This window comes from Mytilus edulis, chromosome 5 (genome assembly GCF_963676685.1).
Source record: "Mytilus edulis chromosome 5, xbMytEdul2.2, whole genome shotgun sequence".
NCBI lineage: Eukaryota > Metazoa > Mollusca > Bivalvia > Mytilida > Mytilidae > Mytilus > Mytilus edulis.
In genome coordinates, this window is record NC_092348.1 from 89,276,842 (window position 1) to 89,294,292 (window position 17,451).

Sequence of the window (17,451 nt, forward strand, 5' to 3'; positions counted from 1 at the left end):
TACAATACACAAAAAAAGCAATCAACATTACCAAAGCCCTGCTCTACATGCCGTAGGAAATTAGCTCTAAAATACTTTTATGTCAGTTTCAGCTTATCTTGCTTTGAATGGGGAGCAGTCCATTTTGTCCAGTTTTGAATTAGCTTTCAGTTTGCAAGGGGAAGTAACTTGTATAACAGTGTTAAATACCCAATTAATTTAGTAAATGACTAATAGACTACTATTTTGAAACTTTCAGTGAATGGTGAATTTAAAATGATTTAAAATCTTTTGTTAGTTGGACTAATCTAGTTAATGAAATGTGGGTAGCTCATATGATTTACTGGTGTACCATTGTAATGAGATAATCAGAATAGAGACATATTATACTAAAGAGATTCATAATTTGAATACTTAGATATTATATATATATATTAATACTTGTTGTCTATTCGTCATATGTCAATTAAAAAAAACCCATCCATTTTGAAGTAACAAGGAAAAACATAAAAACTTTTGGGAATTATAGAGGACAAATAATGCATTCCATTAAAATTCTATGGAAATTAAATTTGTCTTTTTTTCTGAAAATATGTAAAAAAAAAACCCAGAATAAATGATGTACAGAAGGTTCTCTACATATTTACTTTATTTAGTTACAATCAGATTGAAAACAAATTTTGATTATGAATCACCACTTCTCTGAATCACCACTTCTCTAAAATGTCTTCATCTGAAAGTACATAGAGAGATGTTGAAACTTTACAGGATTTATTAACAAAAAGCCTTCCAAAGCTAAGTATGTCAGAAATAATCTTCTCTGCTCAATTTGCCAGAAGCATGATTCAGGCTCCTATAAGTCTCTAGCTTTGTATTTATACACTTTTCTCCACAATACTGTGGATTCAGTTATTTTCGTGGGTATCAGTTTTCGTTGATTGAGGAAATGTTGCATTTTCAAGGATATTTGATTTCATGGATTTGTCAAAGTCTGTATACAACCCCAGGTCAAAGTCTGTATACAACCCCAGGTCAAAGTCTGTATACAACCCCAGGTCAAAGTCTGTATACAACCCCAGGTCAAAGTCTGTATACAACCCCAGGTCAAAGTCTGTATACAACCCAAGGTCAAGGTCTGTATACAACCCAAGGTCAAAGTCTGTATACAACCCAAGAACAAATTTGTCATTTGTTGAACATTTAAATTCATGGTTCACTGGTTCCAGCGAACACCACGAAAATGGGTATCTGCCGAATAATGATGAATCCACAGTACCTGATAAAAGAAAATATAGATATAACCATCTACATTTCAAATGTGAATTCAAATATGCAAAGTGTCATATTTACATTTGTATATTGTTTTTATGTAGGTTAGAGAGGTGAGACAGCAATTAAAAGAAATAATGGATTCACAAAAAATGCCTCTTATATCATGTGGTAATGAATGGGACGTGGTCAGAAAAACTATTTGTTCTGCCTACTTCCACCAAGCAGCCCGTCTGAAGGTCAGTATTTTATCATTATAGCATATTTTTGTATAGAAAAGAGAGGTATTTTTTATAAACAAATCAAGATTGCGATACAATCAGTGATTTTTAACCACAAATTTCTACTGGTTCGCCGGACCACCAGCTGACAAAACCTACTGGTTCGACGCAAATTCTTCTGTCTCGGACCACCGGACCAGCGCCAATTTCGACCCCTGGTTATACATCTTGTGAACCATTTTGTTTCATTTATGTCGGTTAAAAAAATATTGATTTTTATTTTTGACCTTGTAAGAGTTGTGATTAAGATTTATCACTTTATTAATGGGAAATGGGAGATAAGTCAATCATTACAATTTTAAAATTTACTCTATGATATAATTGAGCAAAAATGGATGTTGAAAAATAAAAAAATGTGATGTTTAAATGATATAAGTAGCATTTCACTATTAGAAAAGTTATATATTTTCAACTAGAAATTTTCAAATCAACACATTGTTTTTTTAATTTATGTATATTTATAGGGCATTTGTTATAATTGTATATACAACATTTCATATCCTACCAAGATAGGTATTTCTATTGTATAAAACTTATCAGAAAAGTTTTTTTGGTTGAGGAAGCTGAGTTGCCTGGAGAAAACCCCTGACCTTCAATAGGTAAACTGACGATCCTAGTCAATTAAGATTGAAGTGAGTGCACCATCACGAGGGGGTTCAAACTGACAACCTCAGTGTTATCTGACTAGTGATTTCAGTAGTTCATTTATGTGGCGATGTTGTCTGAAGCAAAACTATTAAAATGCAGCCAAAATGCTGTCTAAATTAAGATTTCAATGGTCACAGTGTAAAATTACAACATTACAAGTTTCATGCACCTAAGATTGTTGAATTTGAATTGGTATGATTGTAAGACTATTTTTATCATCAAATGTGTATGAAAAGTAGTGAAATAATATCTCATGGAATGTTGGTATTAATTAATTGTTACCAACTGCTTTGGACCATCAACATTATTACAGAAGTTTTAGAATATCATTATTCAAACTTATGGTTTAAGAAAAACTAGATTAGATGACACATTTATTAAAACAGTTTTAAATTTGTATTACAGGGTATTGGAGAATATGTGCATGTAAGAACAGGAATGCCCTGTCATCTCCATCCAACTAGTGCCTTGTTTGGTATGGGATTTAATCCAGATTATATAGTCTACCATGAACTAGTTATGACTGTCAAGGTATGTATTGATAACCCCATGTCTATTTAGCCTGTTTCTAAACATAGATGAGGTGTCTTTTTCTGACCATCCTTTTTGGCATGTTGCAACATACTTTTTTTTTTTTATTGACCAAGTATCATTCAATTTTCGACAGAATTATCTAAAACTTGAAATTTAAACTTTAAAATATATATTAGGTGTAGATACATGCTATGGAAATATGAAAATTCAACATTGAAAGTGCTCTGTTCTTTTTGGAGTTTTATGAAAGGTGTATAGGTTCGATAAGGCCCTAATATGGCCCTCTTTTTTACCTTAAATTTCAAATTAGGGTTTATTGACCAATATCACAATGAATCACAGCTAATGCACTGACTAGATAGGAAATAAGCCTTTTTGTTGAAAATTTACATTCCTGCCTTGTACTGATGACGTCACAAACAGTCCTCTTTTTTATTTTCCACGAAATATCAATGAAAATTGGTAAATTTTGCATTGATTATTGGACAGGAAACATAGAGCGCACAGTCAACAAAAAAGATCTTTGAACACAATGTTAGTAATGACAGTTTACATGTTTAACTTGAATATTTAGTTTGTTGACGCCTGGTTGAAATCCAGCCAATTTTGTCAAATTTCGCCAAAATCTCTTATTTTAACCTAGTATGGATGTAGAAACCAACGCTTTAGAATAAAACTTTGACAAAAACAGTTCTTTTTTACTTTCCCACATGTCTTTAAGACAACTTAAAACATATTTTATCTTGTACTATTCAATTTTATAATTGGGGCCCGAATATGGCCCTTTCTGAACTTACTCCCTTGTGTCAAAGTGAAAAGTTTGAGTTCAAGAAGTAGATCTGTGTTAATCTATTGGTTTTGAGAAGATATGCACCTCTGTATTAATCATATGGAAAATCGATTATGTAAGCAATACCACACCTACATATTTCATCAAAGTTTAATGAACTTAGGTTAAAGATTGACATCATGAATAATTCAGAAAAGGTTGAAAAAGTAATTTGTAAAGAAGTTAATGTATGCTATATGTTTTTTATGGTTAAACCTTGACTCGTTTTTTTGTGTCTAAAAATTATGTCAATTTCAACATGTTTACGGTGCAGCATCACCTCTGGATATAGGTTACCCATGAATGACCTGAAAAAATAAATTTTCTGTCATTCAAGGTCAAGTTCTTCTTATTTTCTTTTTATTCGCAGCTTTGTGAAAGTGATTCCTAATAATGTAGCTGCTATTTAAGGCTTATGATGAGCCTTAATTGGCTGTCTCTCTCTTCAAATCACAAAAATCAGATAGGGTGGTACCTGTTCAATGTTCAATGAAGCATGATAGGAGTTCAAACTTGACAAAAACACATTTATCCTTTAACTATTCATTTGAAGTGTTCGTAGGACAAAGGTAAATCATATTTAACCTTAAACAAACACTGTGTTTAAAAAAAACCGCATGTAAATAAGGAAGATAAACTGTACAGTGAATAGCAATGCATTGTTGTTTGTACTGGGATTAGAAAAGGTACTTTTTGCTACCATTGTATCTTTGGTACACGGTTACTATATCCATTGATGATGCTTCACAGTGAAGAAATTTATCAATAAATTTAAGTAATTTTTATGGCCCACTTAGGGGCATTATGTTTTTCTGTTTATGTGTCCGTCCATTGTATTTGTTGGTCCAAAGGTTCATCAGTCTGTCCACTTCAGGTTAAAGTTTTTGGTCAAGGTAGTTTTTGATGATGTTGGAATCCAATCAACTTGAAACTTAGTACATATGTGCCCTGTGATATGATCTTTCTTATTTTAATGCCAAATAAGAGTTTTGACCCCAATTTCACGGTCCATTGAGCATAGAAAAGGACAGTGCGAGTAGGACGTCCATGTACTATGACGACATTCTTGTTAGAGTCTAGAATAATTTTTAATATTTTTGCAATTTCAAGGGCCAAATAATGGCTCTTATATCATGTATATTGTTCATATTATCAGGATGAAATTATAAGCCCACATATAACCTTATCCTTATCAACAAAGCCTAAAATATAATTGCCTCCATTTTAATGCAATTGTAAACAAAAAATTATCATATTGCTTTTGATGTTATGTATAGCTATTGTTGAGTTGTATGAGGAATTTTTACTTTTTCCAGAATTGGAAACTTAGAAATTTTTTAGCATAATTTACAAAACATATTACCAGTTTTTTGTTATCTACTTCTTTCACAATATTCTACCAAAATCACTTAAACTTCACACAAAGATTACTTATGTGTTGAAGTTGTGCGACTGCTAATATCAGATTTTCTGAACATGGAAACTTAAGTAATTTTTCAGAAAAATTAATAGATCATGGTACATTTTTATACCAGTTTTATGTTATCAACTCTTACAGTATTCAACTCAGATCCATGATACTTCACATAAAGATTGCAGCCATAACTGATACATCATTTTGTCTCTGGTGGAGTATTGTCTCATTGGCAATCATATCATATCTTCTTATTTTTACATGTTGAATTTGTGAACATTTATTGTAATTCTTTTATTATTTTTGTCCATTTCCCCAGACTTTTGAATTTTAAATTTCTAGATCTGAATTATGGGTATAAATGTATACTATTCTTCATTGTTTTAGAAACATTCTTTGAAACAAGCCATTGGAGTCTTTGATCCCTTCTTACATTTTCAAATTCCATATATTTACACTAAATTTTCAGTATAAACCATTCTCCATTATTTAAGAAACTTTCTACACTACCTGGCTGTTTTTGTCTTTGATCTATTTTCAGCTTCATGTGCACTTGATATTTTGAAAATATGCGGTAATAAAGATTTTGATGGTGGCAATTCATTAATTTTCTTTTTTAATTAATTAGTCTAATGTGATTGATTTTTAAGAAATTTGTTATGATTGCTTCTTTCGTGTAGACACTGCATGGTATTTAAGTTATGTAAATTTCCTTAATTGAAGTGGAAACATGTTGAAAATAATTTCTTTGGAAGGGAAAAACCTTTTAATTTTTTTACAAAGTCAAATGTTTGTATGTTCCAGAAGGAATATTAATCATTAATTCTCATGAATATTACATGAGAAAGGTATTTTTTTAAACATTAGTTTTTCTTCTTTAAATTTTTACTTCCCCTTTGTAGCACTGCAGTAAAAGATAAATCAACATTTTGCGTTTTAAGATTGAAAGATATGCACTCAGTACCTTATCGCTTCTGTGGAATATAAATTAAAATATCAGAGACAGTCTGTATCAGACACTGAGAGGATATGATCCTTGCTTGATTAGAAATACAAACACTTTAATCTTAGATTACGTTTTACGCTTATTTGATGAGTTTAGAAGAATGTTTTATGTTATTTTAATCAGTTCTAGGATGTAAAAGCTACAAAAAATATTATTACATCAGATAGGTTCTAGAAAAAGGCTTATATGTTATTGTCTGATATTAAGCTTAAATCCCCAATATAGAAATTCTTTTCATTTTCATTTTGATTAGGTAAATTTTTGACAAGTCTTACATCTGTAATATGAAGTAATACATTTTTTTTTGGTGCTGAATCATTGATTTATACAAGGTGAGCTGTATTAATATAAAAGTACATTCCATTTTGAACACAGATTTTAATGCTTTAGCTAGTTATAACCAAACTCTACAAAGTCACCGGTTTCTAGGAATCCTCATGTCTTGTCTGTCTGATTGTTACACTTCCAGAAGATAAATAAACAAAACTTTTCAAATTAATTAACATTAAAATGAAATGTCTTGGACCACTGAACAAAATCATGATCTCTCAGCTGGTGGGAGCAGTGTCATTTGTGATCCCTTCATCACCTCTCTAGTGGCATTATGTTTTTTGTGTCTGTGTCTGTTTGTCCTTTCCTCTGTCCTACTTCAGGTTAAAGTTTTTGGTCGAGGAAGTGTTTGATGAAGTTGAAGTCCAATCAACTTGAAAATTAGTACACATGTTTCCTATGATATAATCCTTCTACTTTTAATGCCAAACTAAGAGTTTGACCCCAATTTCACTGAACATTTTTTTCTCTTTCCTTAACATAAAAAGCACAGGTAGGCAAGACATAACATGCCAAGAATTAGAATTTGGAATGATTGAACTTATGATAAACAAAAAAGTTTGAGGCCTTAAGGTATAAATTCCATTGCAATTCCAATATTGAAATTATTGTAGGAAATGTTCTATTAAAAAACCACAAGCTTGTTAAGATTGGAACTGGAAACATTTTTATCTTTGACTGATGAGTAGAGATTATAAATGTTATAAAAATTGTATGAAGTCAAGTCTACATCGTATTGTATGAAGTCAAGTCTACATCGTATTGTATGAAGTCAAGTCTACATCGTATTGTATGAAGTCAAGTCTACATTGTATTGTATTAAGTCAAGTCTACATCGCGTTGTATGAAGTCAAGTCTACATCGCATTGTATGAAGTCAAGTCTACATCGTAAGCATTAAGGAAAATGCATGTGTATGAAATCTCATTTTACCCCCAAGTTTTGACCTTGAGAGGAATTTATTCAAGGATAAATTTAATTATGGAATGTTTCTTTAATATTACAGATTGCCATTTAAAACAATAATTTGAAAGCGAAAAGGTAAAATATAAAATTTCTCACCTTATTTTAAAAAAATGCCACAATAAAAGGAATGATTGAAGTGTCTTTACCTTGCTCTCATTTTCAAGGATCATTTATAATATTCAGTGTATGCCATACCTGTAGTAAACCTGTATATTAAAGACTTAACATTAGGTTCAGTCATAATCAATAAAGCAGGCAAGGTATTTCAGCACGCTAACACAATATTACCAATACAACAATACTTTTCAGTGCAGGACATTCAAATATATAGTGGTATTTGTCTCCTATATCTTGTTTGTCACACAGCTGAATATAGTCAATGGTTGGTAAAATTATGATGATGGAAGTTTTTAACGACCTTGACTGGCTATATAGCCCTCACACAGTTGGTGGTAGAATTTATAAGTTCTATTTTTATATTTATAGGAGTATATGCAGTGTGTAACAGCCGTGGATGGTCATTGGTTGGCAGAGTTAGGTCCCATGTTTTACAGTATTAAAGATTCTAGTAAAACCAGACAGGTATATACTACACACAATAAAATCACATAAAAATTGACCATTCTCATACTATCCTTCTAGTAGCTGTACTTAGTGGTTTTTTATTGTCAGTTTTAGGTTTAAGTACATATGTTTAATAAATGCAAAACTGATTTAACCTCCCACATTTTCTGCCTGTACAAAGTCATGATATCTTGACCGCATGTTGACTTTGTACTTTGATTTCAATTCTGTTTATTCCAAAGAAGAAAAATAATCAGCAATTTTCAACAAAAAAAAAAATTCTAATCTAAAATGTTCTAGAGTGGCCATTGAAGGAAAAAGTAAAATCACAAAAATACTGAACTCTTCAGAAAATTCAAAAAAGGAAAGTCCATGATCAAATGGCAATTTAAAAAAAAAAACACATCAAAGAAATGGAAAACAACTGTCATATTCCTGACTTGGTACAGGCATTCAGGCATTTTCTTATGTAGAAAATGGTGAATTAAACCTGGTTTTATAGCTACCTAAACCTCTTACTTGTATTGAAGAACCTTGATCTTAGGCATGTAAAGTGACAATTAAGATTGAAGTCAAGCACACCTGTCTTGTGTGGGGTTCTTATAACCTCAATGTTAACAGGCTAGTGATACAATATACCAAAACCACATGACAACCAGCACCCTTGGTATAGATGTCCTACAGGCTTTTTTTTTAATCCGGCAAAAACTTGAAATGAAATATCCACGAAAAATTTCATTTTTTCTTTAATTCACCAAAATTAGTACCAATAAAAATATGAATCAACATTTGAAAAAATGATTGTAAGAGCAGCACCATTATAAACTTACTATAGCCTTAAGTGTGTTCTATACTTATATTATTGTGAGAGCTAGTTGATTTTACACTGATATCTTTGGTTTAAGGAAAGAAAGAAACATGCTATAGATGAAATGAGTGCCATGGAGGATGAGATGAGACGAGCAGAAGACTTGATTAAAGTCAGAAAAGAACATAAAGAAAAACAGGCCACAGCTTCAGTTAGAAAGTAAGTCCAAAATATTTGCTTCTGCATCTGTCTGTTCTGTGAAGGTCACCTTAGGAATGCTGACAAATAAAAGTGTCATACCAGTAAAGCTCAAATTACTGTAAATTCAGAAACTATTGCGATGTTTTTATTATTGCGAAAAATGCGACTGGGTTATAATCACAATAATGTGAACTCACATTTAAAAATTTTGTATATGGATTTAACAGGATTTTTCTCAATATTGCAAAATTTAAGATTGTATTTTAGTCTAAAGTGACAAAATCGTAATAATAAATGCATGCAACAATTTCTCAGTTGACAGAATCCAAATTTTTCTTCTATTATGTCTTGCTGCTTTTACTATAAAGTAGATAGATATAAATTAGAATTAAGAATTATTTGTTTGTAGAAAAAAAAAATTGTATATCATTTTCAAAATTGTTAAAAGTACAGCGAACGATATGACTAAACATCCTGGATATATCAGACTTATCAGGCTGTAGAATCAGTTAATTCTACGATTGTTAATGACTTACTGTGATCAATTATTTACATTTCATATCATGTCGTGTGATCCATTACAAAATTTAACAAAACACCTTCATTACGTTTCTGAATGTAAGGATAGTGCATTTCAGTCATGGTCATTACTTTTTCATGTTTTAGTAAATGTTTATAGTGTGATATTTAAACCAGTGATAAACAATGATTTAGTATATAAACCTTTTTGAACTCCTCAGTGTGCAAAAAAATGAGCTTTAGCAATCATCATCTATCATTGTCTTTGTTTATTTACTTATTTGAATCTACAGAGCACATCTGAACAAATATTTTTATAAAGTTATTCAACAAACAAGACCGAATTGGAAAGAGTGACTCCATGTAAAATAGTGTAATTGGGAGAAATTAGTTAAAAAATCGCTTGATTCTCATATTTCAATGAATATATGAATATTGAAGATATTCATTTGTCACAAATAGAAAATAATTTTGAAATTTTTAAGATTACATTTTTAAAGCAGATTTTTTTTTGTATTGTTATGAATCCTATCAATATAAAAATAAGGCAATATAACAAGCATTCTGCGAGTTATGCATGGCAATATATTTATAGATTATCATTGGTCATCTCAACTCAATTGCTTTTCTCACTTTCACAGTACAGGGTCAAGCGAGAAAATAAATCTATAAAATATGGATTAATTTTGGGAGGTATACCAAATAACATTTATATTTTTTTTCTTTCAAGAACGACCATTGCCACACCTGGTAGGACTGAACCAGGAACACCCACACCAAGACGGGGAAAGTTTGGAATCTGAGTCAGAATCTGAGTCAGGGTATGGATGGTGGAGGACCAATGACATTTACTGATCGACAGGCATACTAGGAGTATATACCATTGTCTCACTGCTCCTAAGATTAGAAAAAAATGTGATTAAAATGGAGATGTTTTTCACTTTTGAAATTCTGTGACAGCGCAACTATGAACAGTATCTAGTGTAAATATGGTCAGATTTGATATAACAATTCTGTACCTAATAAAAATACACTTTATTGAAAGCAGGATCCAGTACTGAAAACATTCATATAAATAACAGTATTGTAAAGAATAAATTGTGTCATAATGTTGACTATTATTTGTTCATAGAAGTGATTTGTATAAAAATATGAACTAATTTTATTTTAATGAAATATTTTCATGAAAGAGTTCTGACATGTTTTGTTTGATATTTCCCCCTTTATGCAGTATTTCAATAGAGATGAGATTGCTCTTCTTGCTTAATTTATATCAGAGGCTGATTTAGCGGTGAGGGGGGTTGTGGCATGGAAGGATTCCATATTCAGAGGCAGATTTGTTGGGGAGGTGGGTCTGACCCCCGTGTGGATAACCATATAGGATAAATAAATAGACTTTTACAGGGTTTAAGCTAGGATTTTGAGGGCTTTAGTCACTTTTGCGCGCTATTAAAATCAACCTTATTTTGTGTATAAGCAATAGAACAATGATGTATAAAAAAAAAACTATATTACTAGCTTCATCTTTTGACTCGGTCAGATTTTAAGGGATTGAGGCACCAGCATGATTGGCAGTTATTGTATGATTTGACTGTATTGGTTATTATTATGAAAGATTCTGACATGGAATCACAATTTTCTTCAGTTTATTCCAGGGGTCATTCCTGAACAACAAAAGTTGGATTCTATTTTTTTTAAACAAGGAATCACAGCAGAAATCAATTTGCAATGATTATTTCACTGCATAATCATTATCCTTATAAAACGTCTAAGTCGATATTTGGATATCATTTCTATCAAGTTGGAAATGTATTATATCCTTTTTGGAATGATTATAATGACTGAAAGGAGGTTGTAAACAAATCAACAATAGATCACGTTTACTACTTTCGGTTTTAAAATGAAACGAAAACGGGAAGTGACACGTGGATAATAAATTCAAAACGAGTCTGGATTCATCAGGAAATTATTATTTTTCGATTTAAATTCCTTTAGTAAGAGATATATATTTGTCTCTCTCGTTTAATTGATTCTAAATGATTTCGTATTTTACGTTTTTAATGTCTATAAATAGTCAAAGGGATACTTTCACGCATGCGTAGAACACAATACAGGAAGCACCTGTTTAAAACATATCTTGTGAACTTTTTGAATAAACACATGAAAGTTCTTTATTTTCAATGGAAATTGTTGCAAGTTTTTGATGAAAGTTTAAATCAAATATGACGAAAATGCCTTCGAATGACGAATCTACGACAAACTAACTTCAGATTGTGATCGTATGCGAACTGTCCGGGTTGTTACATTTTTGATTATTAAAATGACGAAATTATACTCCTGGTTGTTGAAATGCCGACTGACTGATTTTCCTGGGGAAATAATTATGATGGTCATTCAATTATGGGGTTAATTAATAAATTACCGATAAGTGACCCATCTGATGGCGATAAGCGGATTAGTTGTAATCACAACTTGTAACACCTGTTGAAAATGTTAATTACCTGGAGGTCATAAACTTGTCAAAAACATGAAGACAGGTAGATTTATAGTTTTTATTGCGAATTTTTTTTTACACTTTCAAAATGAAAGTGACGAAATTGATTTGAAATACTTTCGTCAATGAGAAAACCCTTTCGTAAAATACGAAAGTGACGAGCGCTAGCAAAATCACTGCTTTTAACAAGTATCAATCCAAATGTTGGCTTGCCAGGCCCCTCCCTCTTTTTGCAATGAGAGTCTGATGATCACCTGACAGCATTGTATTTTAGTGCTGATCATCATTGTCTTCTTCAGCGTCTATGTCAAACTTTCTTAAACTGCAACTTTTTGAAATAGCTTGACAGAATTCAACCAGAACTTCCACAGAAACTTCTACAGTTCATGAGATTGTACACAAGCTTTTTTTTTTATTCCATCAGATTGATTATTGCGGTTTCCCATACAGTGGCAGATCCAGCCATTTTCAAAAGGGGGGTTCCCAACCAAGATAAAGGGGGGAGGGTGGGTTCAAACCATATTTCCCCATTCAAATGCATTGATTGTCCAATAAAAATGGGGGTTTCCATACCCTGGACCCCTCCCTCTCTGGATCCGTCACTGCCATACCAAAACATAGACTTTGCCATTTCAACTTATAAAATTTGGATTATCAATTTAAAATTTGACTGATTGTGATGATTTTATCATCTTGCCTCTAAAAGCAAAATGTAAATGTTAATCAGGTGTTGACTTAAAGTTGTGAAGGTAGAAGAGCTGTATAATCCATATTCTGTATACAGTTGCCTAATGCCATGGTGTCTCTTGGTGACCTTAGCCTCATTTATATTAGCTCCTTAATTAACATAAATATTTTTCTAAGGTAGAACTTTAGGAACCATATTAAGTCATTAGTTGACTTTTTAGAACTGTGGGGATTTTGAGAGCTTGACATAAGGTATAGACACCTGTCCATGTTAAAAAAAAATGCTAACTTTTATATCACAGGTAAAATTGCTTTGGATGTTTAATCGACATTTTGAAAATACCTAAAACATCCGTATAAAATATGTTTTATAGAAAAATAGTACATGTCCATAAAAACGGATCTTCCATATTAAGGACTTTCTAAACCATCCATTTTATGGAATTTCTCTTAAATTTGTTCTACTTTTGCTCAACAAATAAAAACAAAATAAAAACATGATTACAGTTTCATAAAGATCTAACACTAACAAATGCTATTGCCAACAGTGAGCAAAGGTGAGTCCTAGAAAGATGTAGTTTTTGTTCAGCCTGCAACTGTTGTTCTAAAAAGCTCAACATAGGGATAGTGATCCAGCGACACCGGCGGTGTTAGATAACTTCTTAAAAGCTTTTTATTTTAGAAGATGGAAGACCTGAATGCTTCATACTTTGTATATAGATGGCTCATGTTATGTAGTTTCCGTCTGTCACATGTCCATTGTCTTTGACCTCATTTTCATGGTTCAGTGACTACTTGAAAAAAAAAGTTACGATTTTTTGTAATGATAACTTCTGTCTTATTATGAGTAATAGGATAACTATATTTGGTATGTGTGTACCGTGCAAGGTCCTCATTCCCGTCAGACAGTTTTCTCTTGACCTATTATCAGTGAATAAGGTTAAGTTTTGGTGGTCAAGTGAATATCTCAGATACTATTTATAAGCAATTACGCCAATAGTTCTAGTATATTCAGTGTATTGAAGGACTGTAAGGTGTACATGTCTAACTAGCAGATGTCATCTGACCTTGACCTCGTTTTCAAGGTTCAGTGGTTATAATTAAGTTTTTTGTGTTTTGGTCTGTTTTTCTCATACTGTTTGCAATAGGTCTACTATGTTTGGTATATTGAATTATTGTAAGGCGTACATGTCTAGCTGGCAGGTGTCATCTGACCTTGACCTCATTTTCATGGTTCAGTGGTCAAAGTTAAGTTAAGTTTTAGTCCGTTTTTTAAAGGCAGTGCTTTAAGGCCTGACTTTCAAGTCATGAGGTTCATCTTTTCATACGCAATCTATGCAGGGGGTCTTTTGGCCAGAAATAGATCCGGAAATGTTCGAATTTCTCCTCTTCTTTTTATGGTATGATATGGTTTTTGTTTCTTTCATTTACATTGGGGACTAAAGAAACGATCAGTGTGTATTGTTCGTTTTATAGAACTTGTTATTAATGTGTATTTTGCATTATAAGCAGTCAACCTGACTACAAACTATCATTATTTGTATTCCGTGTGGAAAGAGGTCGGGTCAATTTCGAGTGTTATCTGACATCTAAAGATTTTTTATCTAGTTCAGACGTTGATATAACAATGAAAAGTCGACTGAACATGATTAATATTGCATCTTCTATAATTCAAAGCGGAATTCGGTTTATAAACGAGAAACCGTAAAGCGTTTTCAATTTCGATATTAGTTATGTATGTTGTCTACGTATTATCCTGGTTCCCGGTACTACGTGCCGGGTATTAGCTATTTGATATATCTGATGTGTAACATTACGATCAGGTACCAGCCAATCTACGTGTGTATGTGTACATGATTTCCCGCCAAAATGACCGACTTACAGCTATGGAAAAATAGTCCATAAACGTTCCGTATAATGATATGCAAATTCATAATTAATCGTAACTTTTTTTATCTTTATATAATAAATATAACAAAATGGATTCCACAAAATTGAAAATAGCATTATTTTACGAGGATTTCTAATATTTTTTTCACTTCCGGGCGCAGTAATACGTATGTTTTGAAGAAGCTCGAAGAAATTGACAAAGTGAATTGAGAAGGAAACGGATAGATATACGTCCTTGCTATCAGGTAAAACAATTTAAATGTACAGAAAAAACACATTTACTTCACACAAATAGTACAGGCTTAAGCATTTTATTGTCTTATACACGACTGTAGTCTAGTGTTTAAACGACGGCGGTGACCTACAAGGTACGGGTCATACTGGGTCAAGTCTAAATATGTAAACATATCCACGTGCTATTTGGTAGAAAGCATCGTAATGCAATATCTACAATTTTTCCCTCCTTTATACATCGTTTAACCAGATATATATATTTCTCTTTCAAATACACTTAAACACGGGTTGTATGTACGTATCTTTTCTAGTGTTTTCTTGTCCTTATTAAAGTTCATTTGTTGATGTTTAAATATTTTTGAACGACTGAACACAGGAGTGAATGAATGCAACAATTATATATACTGAAGACTTGGGCTGTACAATGATAGTGTAAGTATATCATACTGATAATTATTCTAGCAGTGATTATGTTAATTTAGGATGTAATGACAGGAATTCATGAGCTATGCCTCAGGCTTTCTGAAAAAATATCAATGACAATGTAAACAGGAACAAAACATTGACACGAAATATGTGTGTTGCACAAGTTTCAAAAAAACTTTTTTTCAGGGCACAAACCCACTTTAAAGAGACTTGTCTACTGCCATACCCATCCTATTTTCATGCATCATTTGCAAGCAAGAGACTGAATGGTTTGCAAAATTAAAATCAGGACGGTGTCCAATTAAACCAAAAGAACTAAACTGGATGAATATTGTAGGAGAAATCTAGAGGAAAGTTTTGATTTGTGAAATTGGTTTTCCTGAAAAGTCATTCATCCTAGCCTGCAGAAAGGAACTATAACTGTCCACCACCAACTGACGAGCTAATGTTGAGCTTCACATATGGAATTACTCAAATACCATCAATGTCTATGTTTTCAGCACAGATTTCACAAGTTATGACACAGCTGTGCTTTTTTTTTTTTATACCTGTTAAAGAGTTGTATACTAAATTTTATTTTTTTTATCAATAAATATATCTTGTGTCATTTAAGAACTTGTATTTTGCCAAAAGATGCATACTATTGAATGAAAGTGGTGCAGTTCATTTTGCTTTGGTATATAGAATTGAATTACAATTGTTCATGTTATTGGAATGCATATAAAAATAAGGAGATGTGGTACAATGTATATACATGATATTTAGTGAGTTTATCAAGCAAAAGTGAATAAGAAATAGGTATAAGCAGTTACAGGTACTACTGTACAATCTCAAACAATGAGAAAAACTCATACCGTAAAGGGAATTTCATATTTACAAGTAAGTTTTGTTTTTGCGTTGAATAATTTTCTTCTATTGTTTTAATTGCAAATATGGGAAGTGGTTAAAATGCTAATGAGACAGCTGTTATGGCCACAGAGCCTTAATTGAAAACTTCTTTTTCATTCATACCGGTAGATTTTGCCTGGAGTTAGAAACATATCTGCCAACTTTTCAAAATGCACATGGGGGTTTTTCGTGAAATATGGTTCATATAGTCATACAAAACCTTCAAGGGGGCCTTCAAATGGAAGCAGGACAAGTCGCCCCACTGGCTAATCGCCCACTTTTAAAAAAACCCGCCACAAACTGATTTATCAAATCGCCCCACATGTGAAATTGGTTAAATCATGTTAAATATTATTCCTGCCAACCCGCCCTACTTATAAAAAAACGGTAATATTTAGATTAATATATATATATATATATATATATATATATATATATATATATATATATATATATATATATATATATATATATATATATATATATATATAATTAAAAATAAAAACTCGCACCACTTTAATGAAAACTAATCTACACAGAATACAAACAAACCGAAAATTTATTTAATTACTATTATTGATATACTGAAATTATAATTCTAAAAAAAAAATGTATTGTTGAAGAATAACTAAGTTTTGAAGCTTAGTTATTTGCATAACAATTGAAAAGAAACCTGTTAATTGTATCATAATGCAATATAAGGAATTTAACTTATTTTCAATGGGATAACATCTTTTTCCATAAGTGGGATGAGTTGGCATTACTAAATTCATCCTGGTTAATAATATATTTATCTAGATTTCACCGATTTCCATTAGGTGGGACCAGTTAGCAGGAGTAATATTATCGGAATTTAACTTATATACAACGGGATAACATCTTTTTACATGAGTGGGGCGAGTTGATATTAGTAAATTCTTCCTGGTTAATAATATATTTATCTAGATATTATCGTTTTCTATTAGGTGGGGCAAGTTGACAGGAGTAATATTAAGGGATATAACACATTTCACAAGTGGGGCGATTTGGTTATCCAGGTTGGGGCAGTTTTTTTTTTTAAGTGGGGCGAGTTGGTGAAAAAGTGGGGCTATTTGCTAATGGGGCGATTTGTTATGGATTCCCTTCAAATATATTCTAATGTGTTTTTTGGCTTCTTCGTGCATAAACAAGCTCATTGCCATTGTTGAATTAATTGTTTTCTTTAAAATAGTCGACAAAATTGCTCTTACAAAATTTCCATTTGGGAGCCTCGAGCTCGATGGGGGAAATACTCTGCAAATACTGACAGTTGGCAGGTATGGTCATCAAAAAAGTTGATGTGTTACTATGTACATTTACCATTATGTTACTTGATGTTCTTGATATACTCACAGTACAGAGACTAGTCAATCTGTGTGAACTATTTTTTATGGGAGTCACAGAATATGCGTATACAATCAATAATTAAAAATAGTCTATTTATATTGAAAAGGAAAAGTTCTTATA

At 31.9% G+C, this 17,451-nt stretch overlaps 1 protein-coding gene across 2 annotated transcripts in view; it reads left to right on the forward strand.

The window, feature by feature from the left end:
* Positions 1–10,542, forward strand: part of LOC139524754 (pre-mRNA-splicing factor ATP-dependent RNA helicase PRP16-like) — a 72,921-nt gene extending 62,379 nt beyond the window's left edge. For both annotated transcript variants that reach the window (XM_071319813.1, XM_071319812.1), the window contains exons 22-26: positions 1,353–1,487; positions 2,583–2,708; positions 7,742–7,837; positions 8,725–8,846; positions 10,078–10,542. In XM_071319813.1, coding sequence (XP_071175914.1) covers positions 1,353–1,487; positions 2,583–2,708; positions 7,742–7,837; positions 8,725–8,846; positions 10,078–10,150 — 552 coding nt within the window. In that variant the 3' untranslated portion in view covers positions 10,151–10,542. The remainder of the gene's footprint in view (positions 1–1,352; positions 1,488–2,582; positions 2,709–7,741; positions 7,838–8,724; positions 8,847–10,077) is intronic.
* The last annotated feature ends 6,909 nt before the right edge of the window (positions 10,543–17,451 follow it).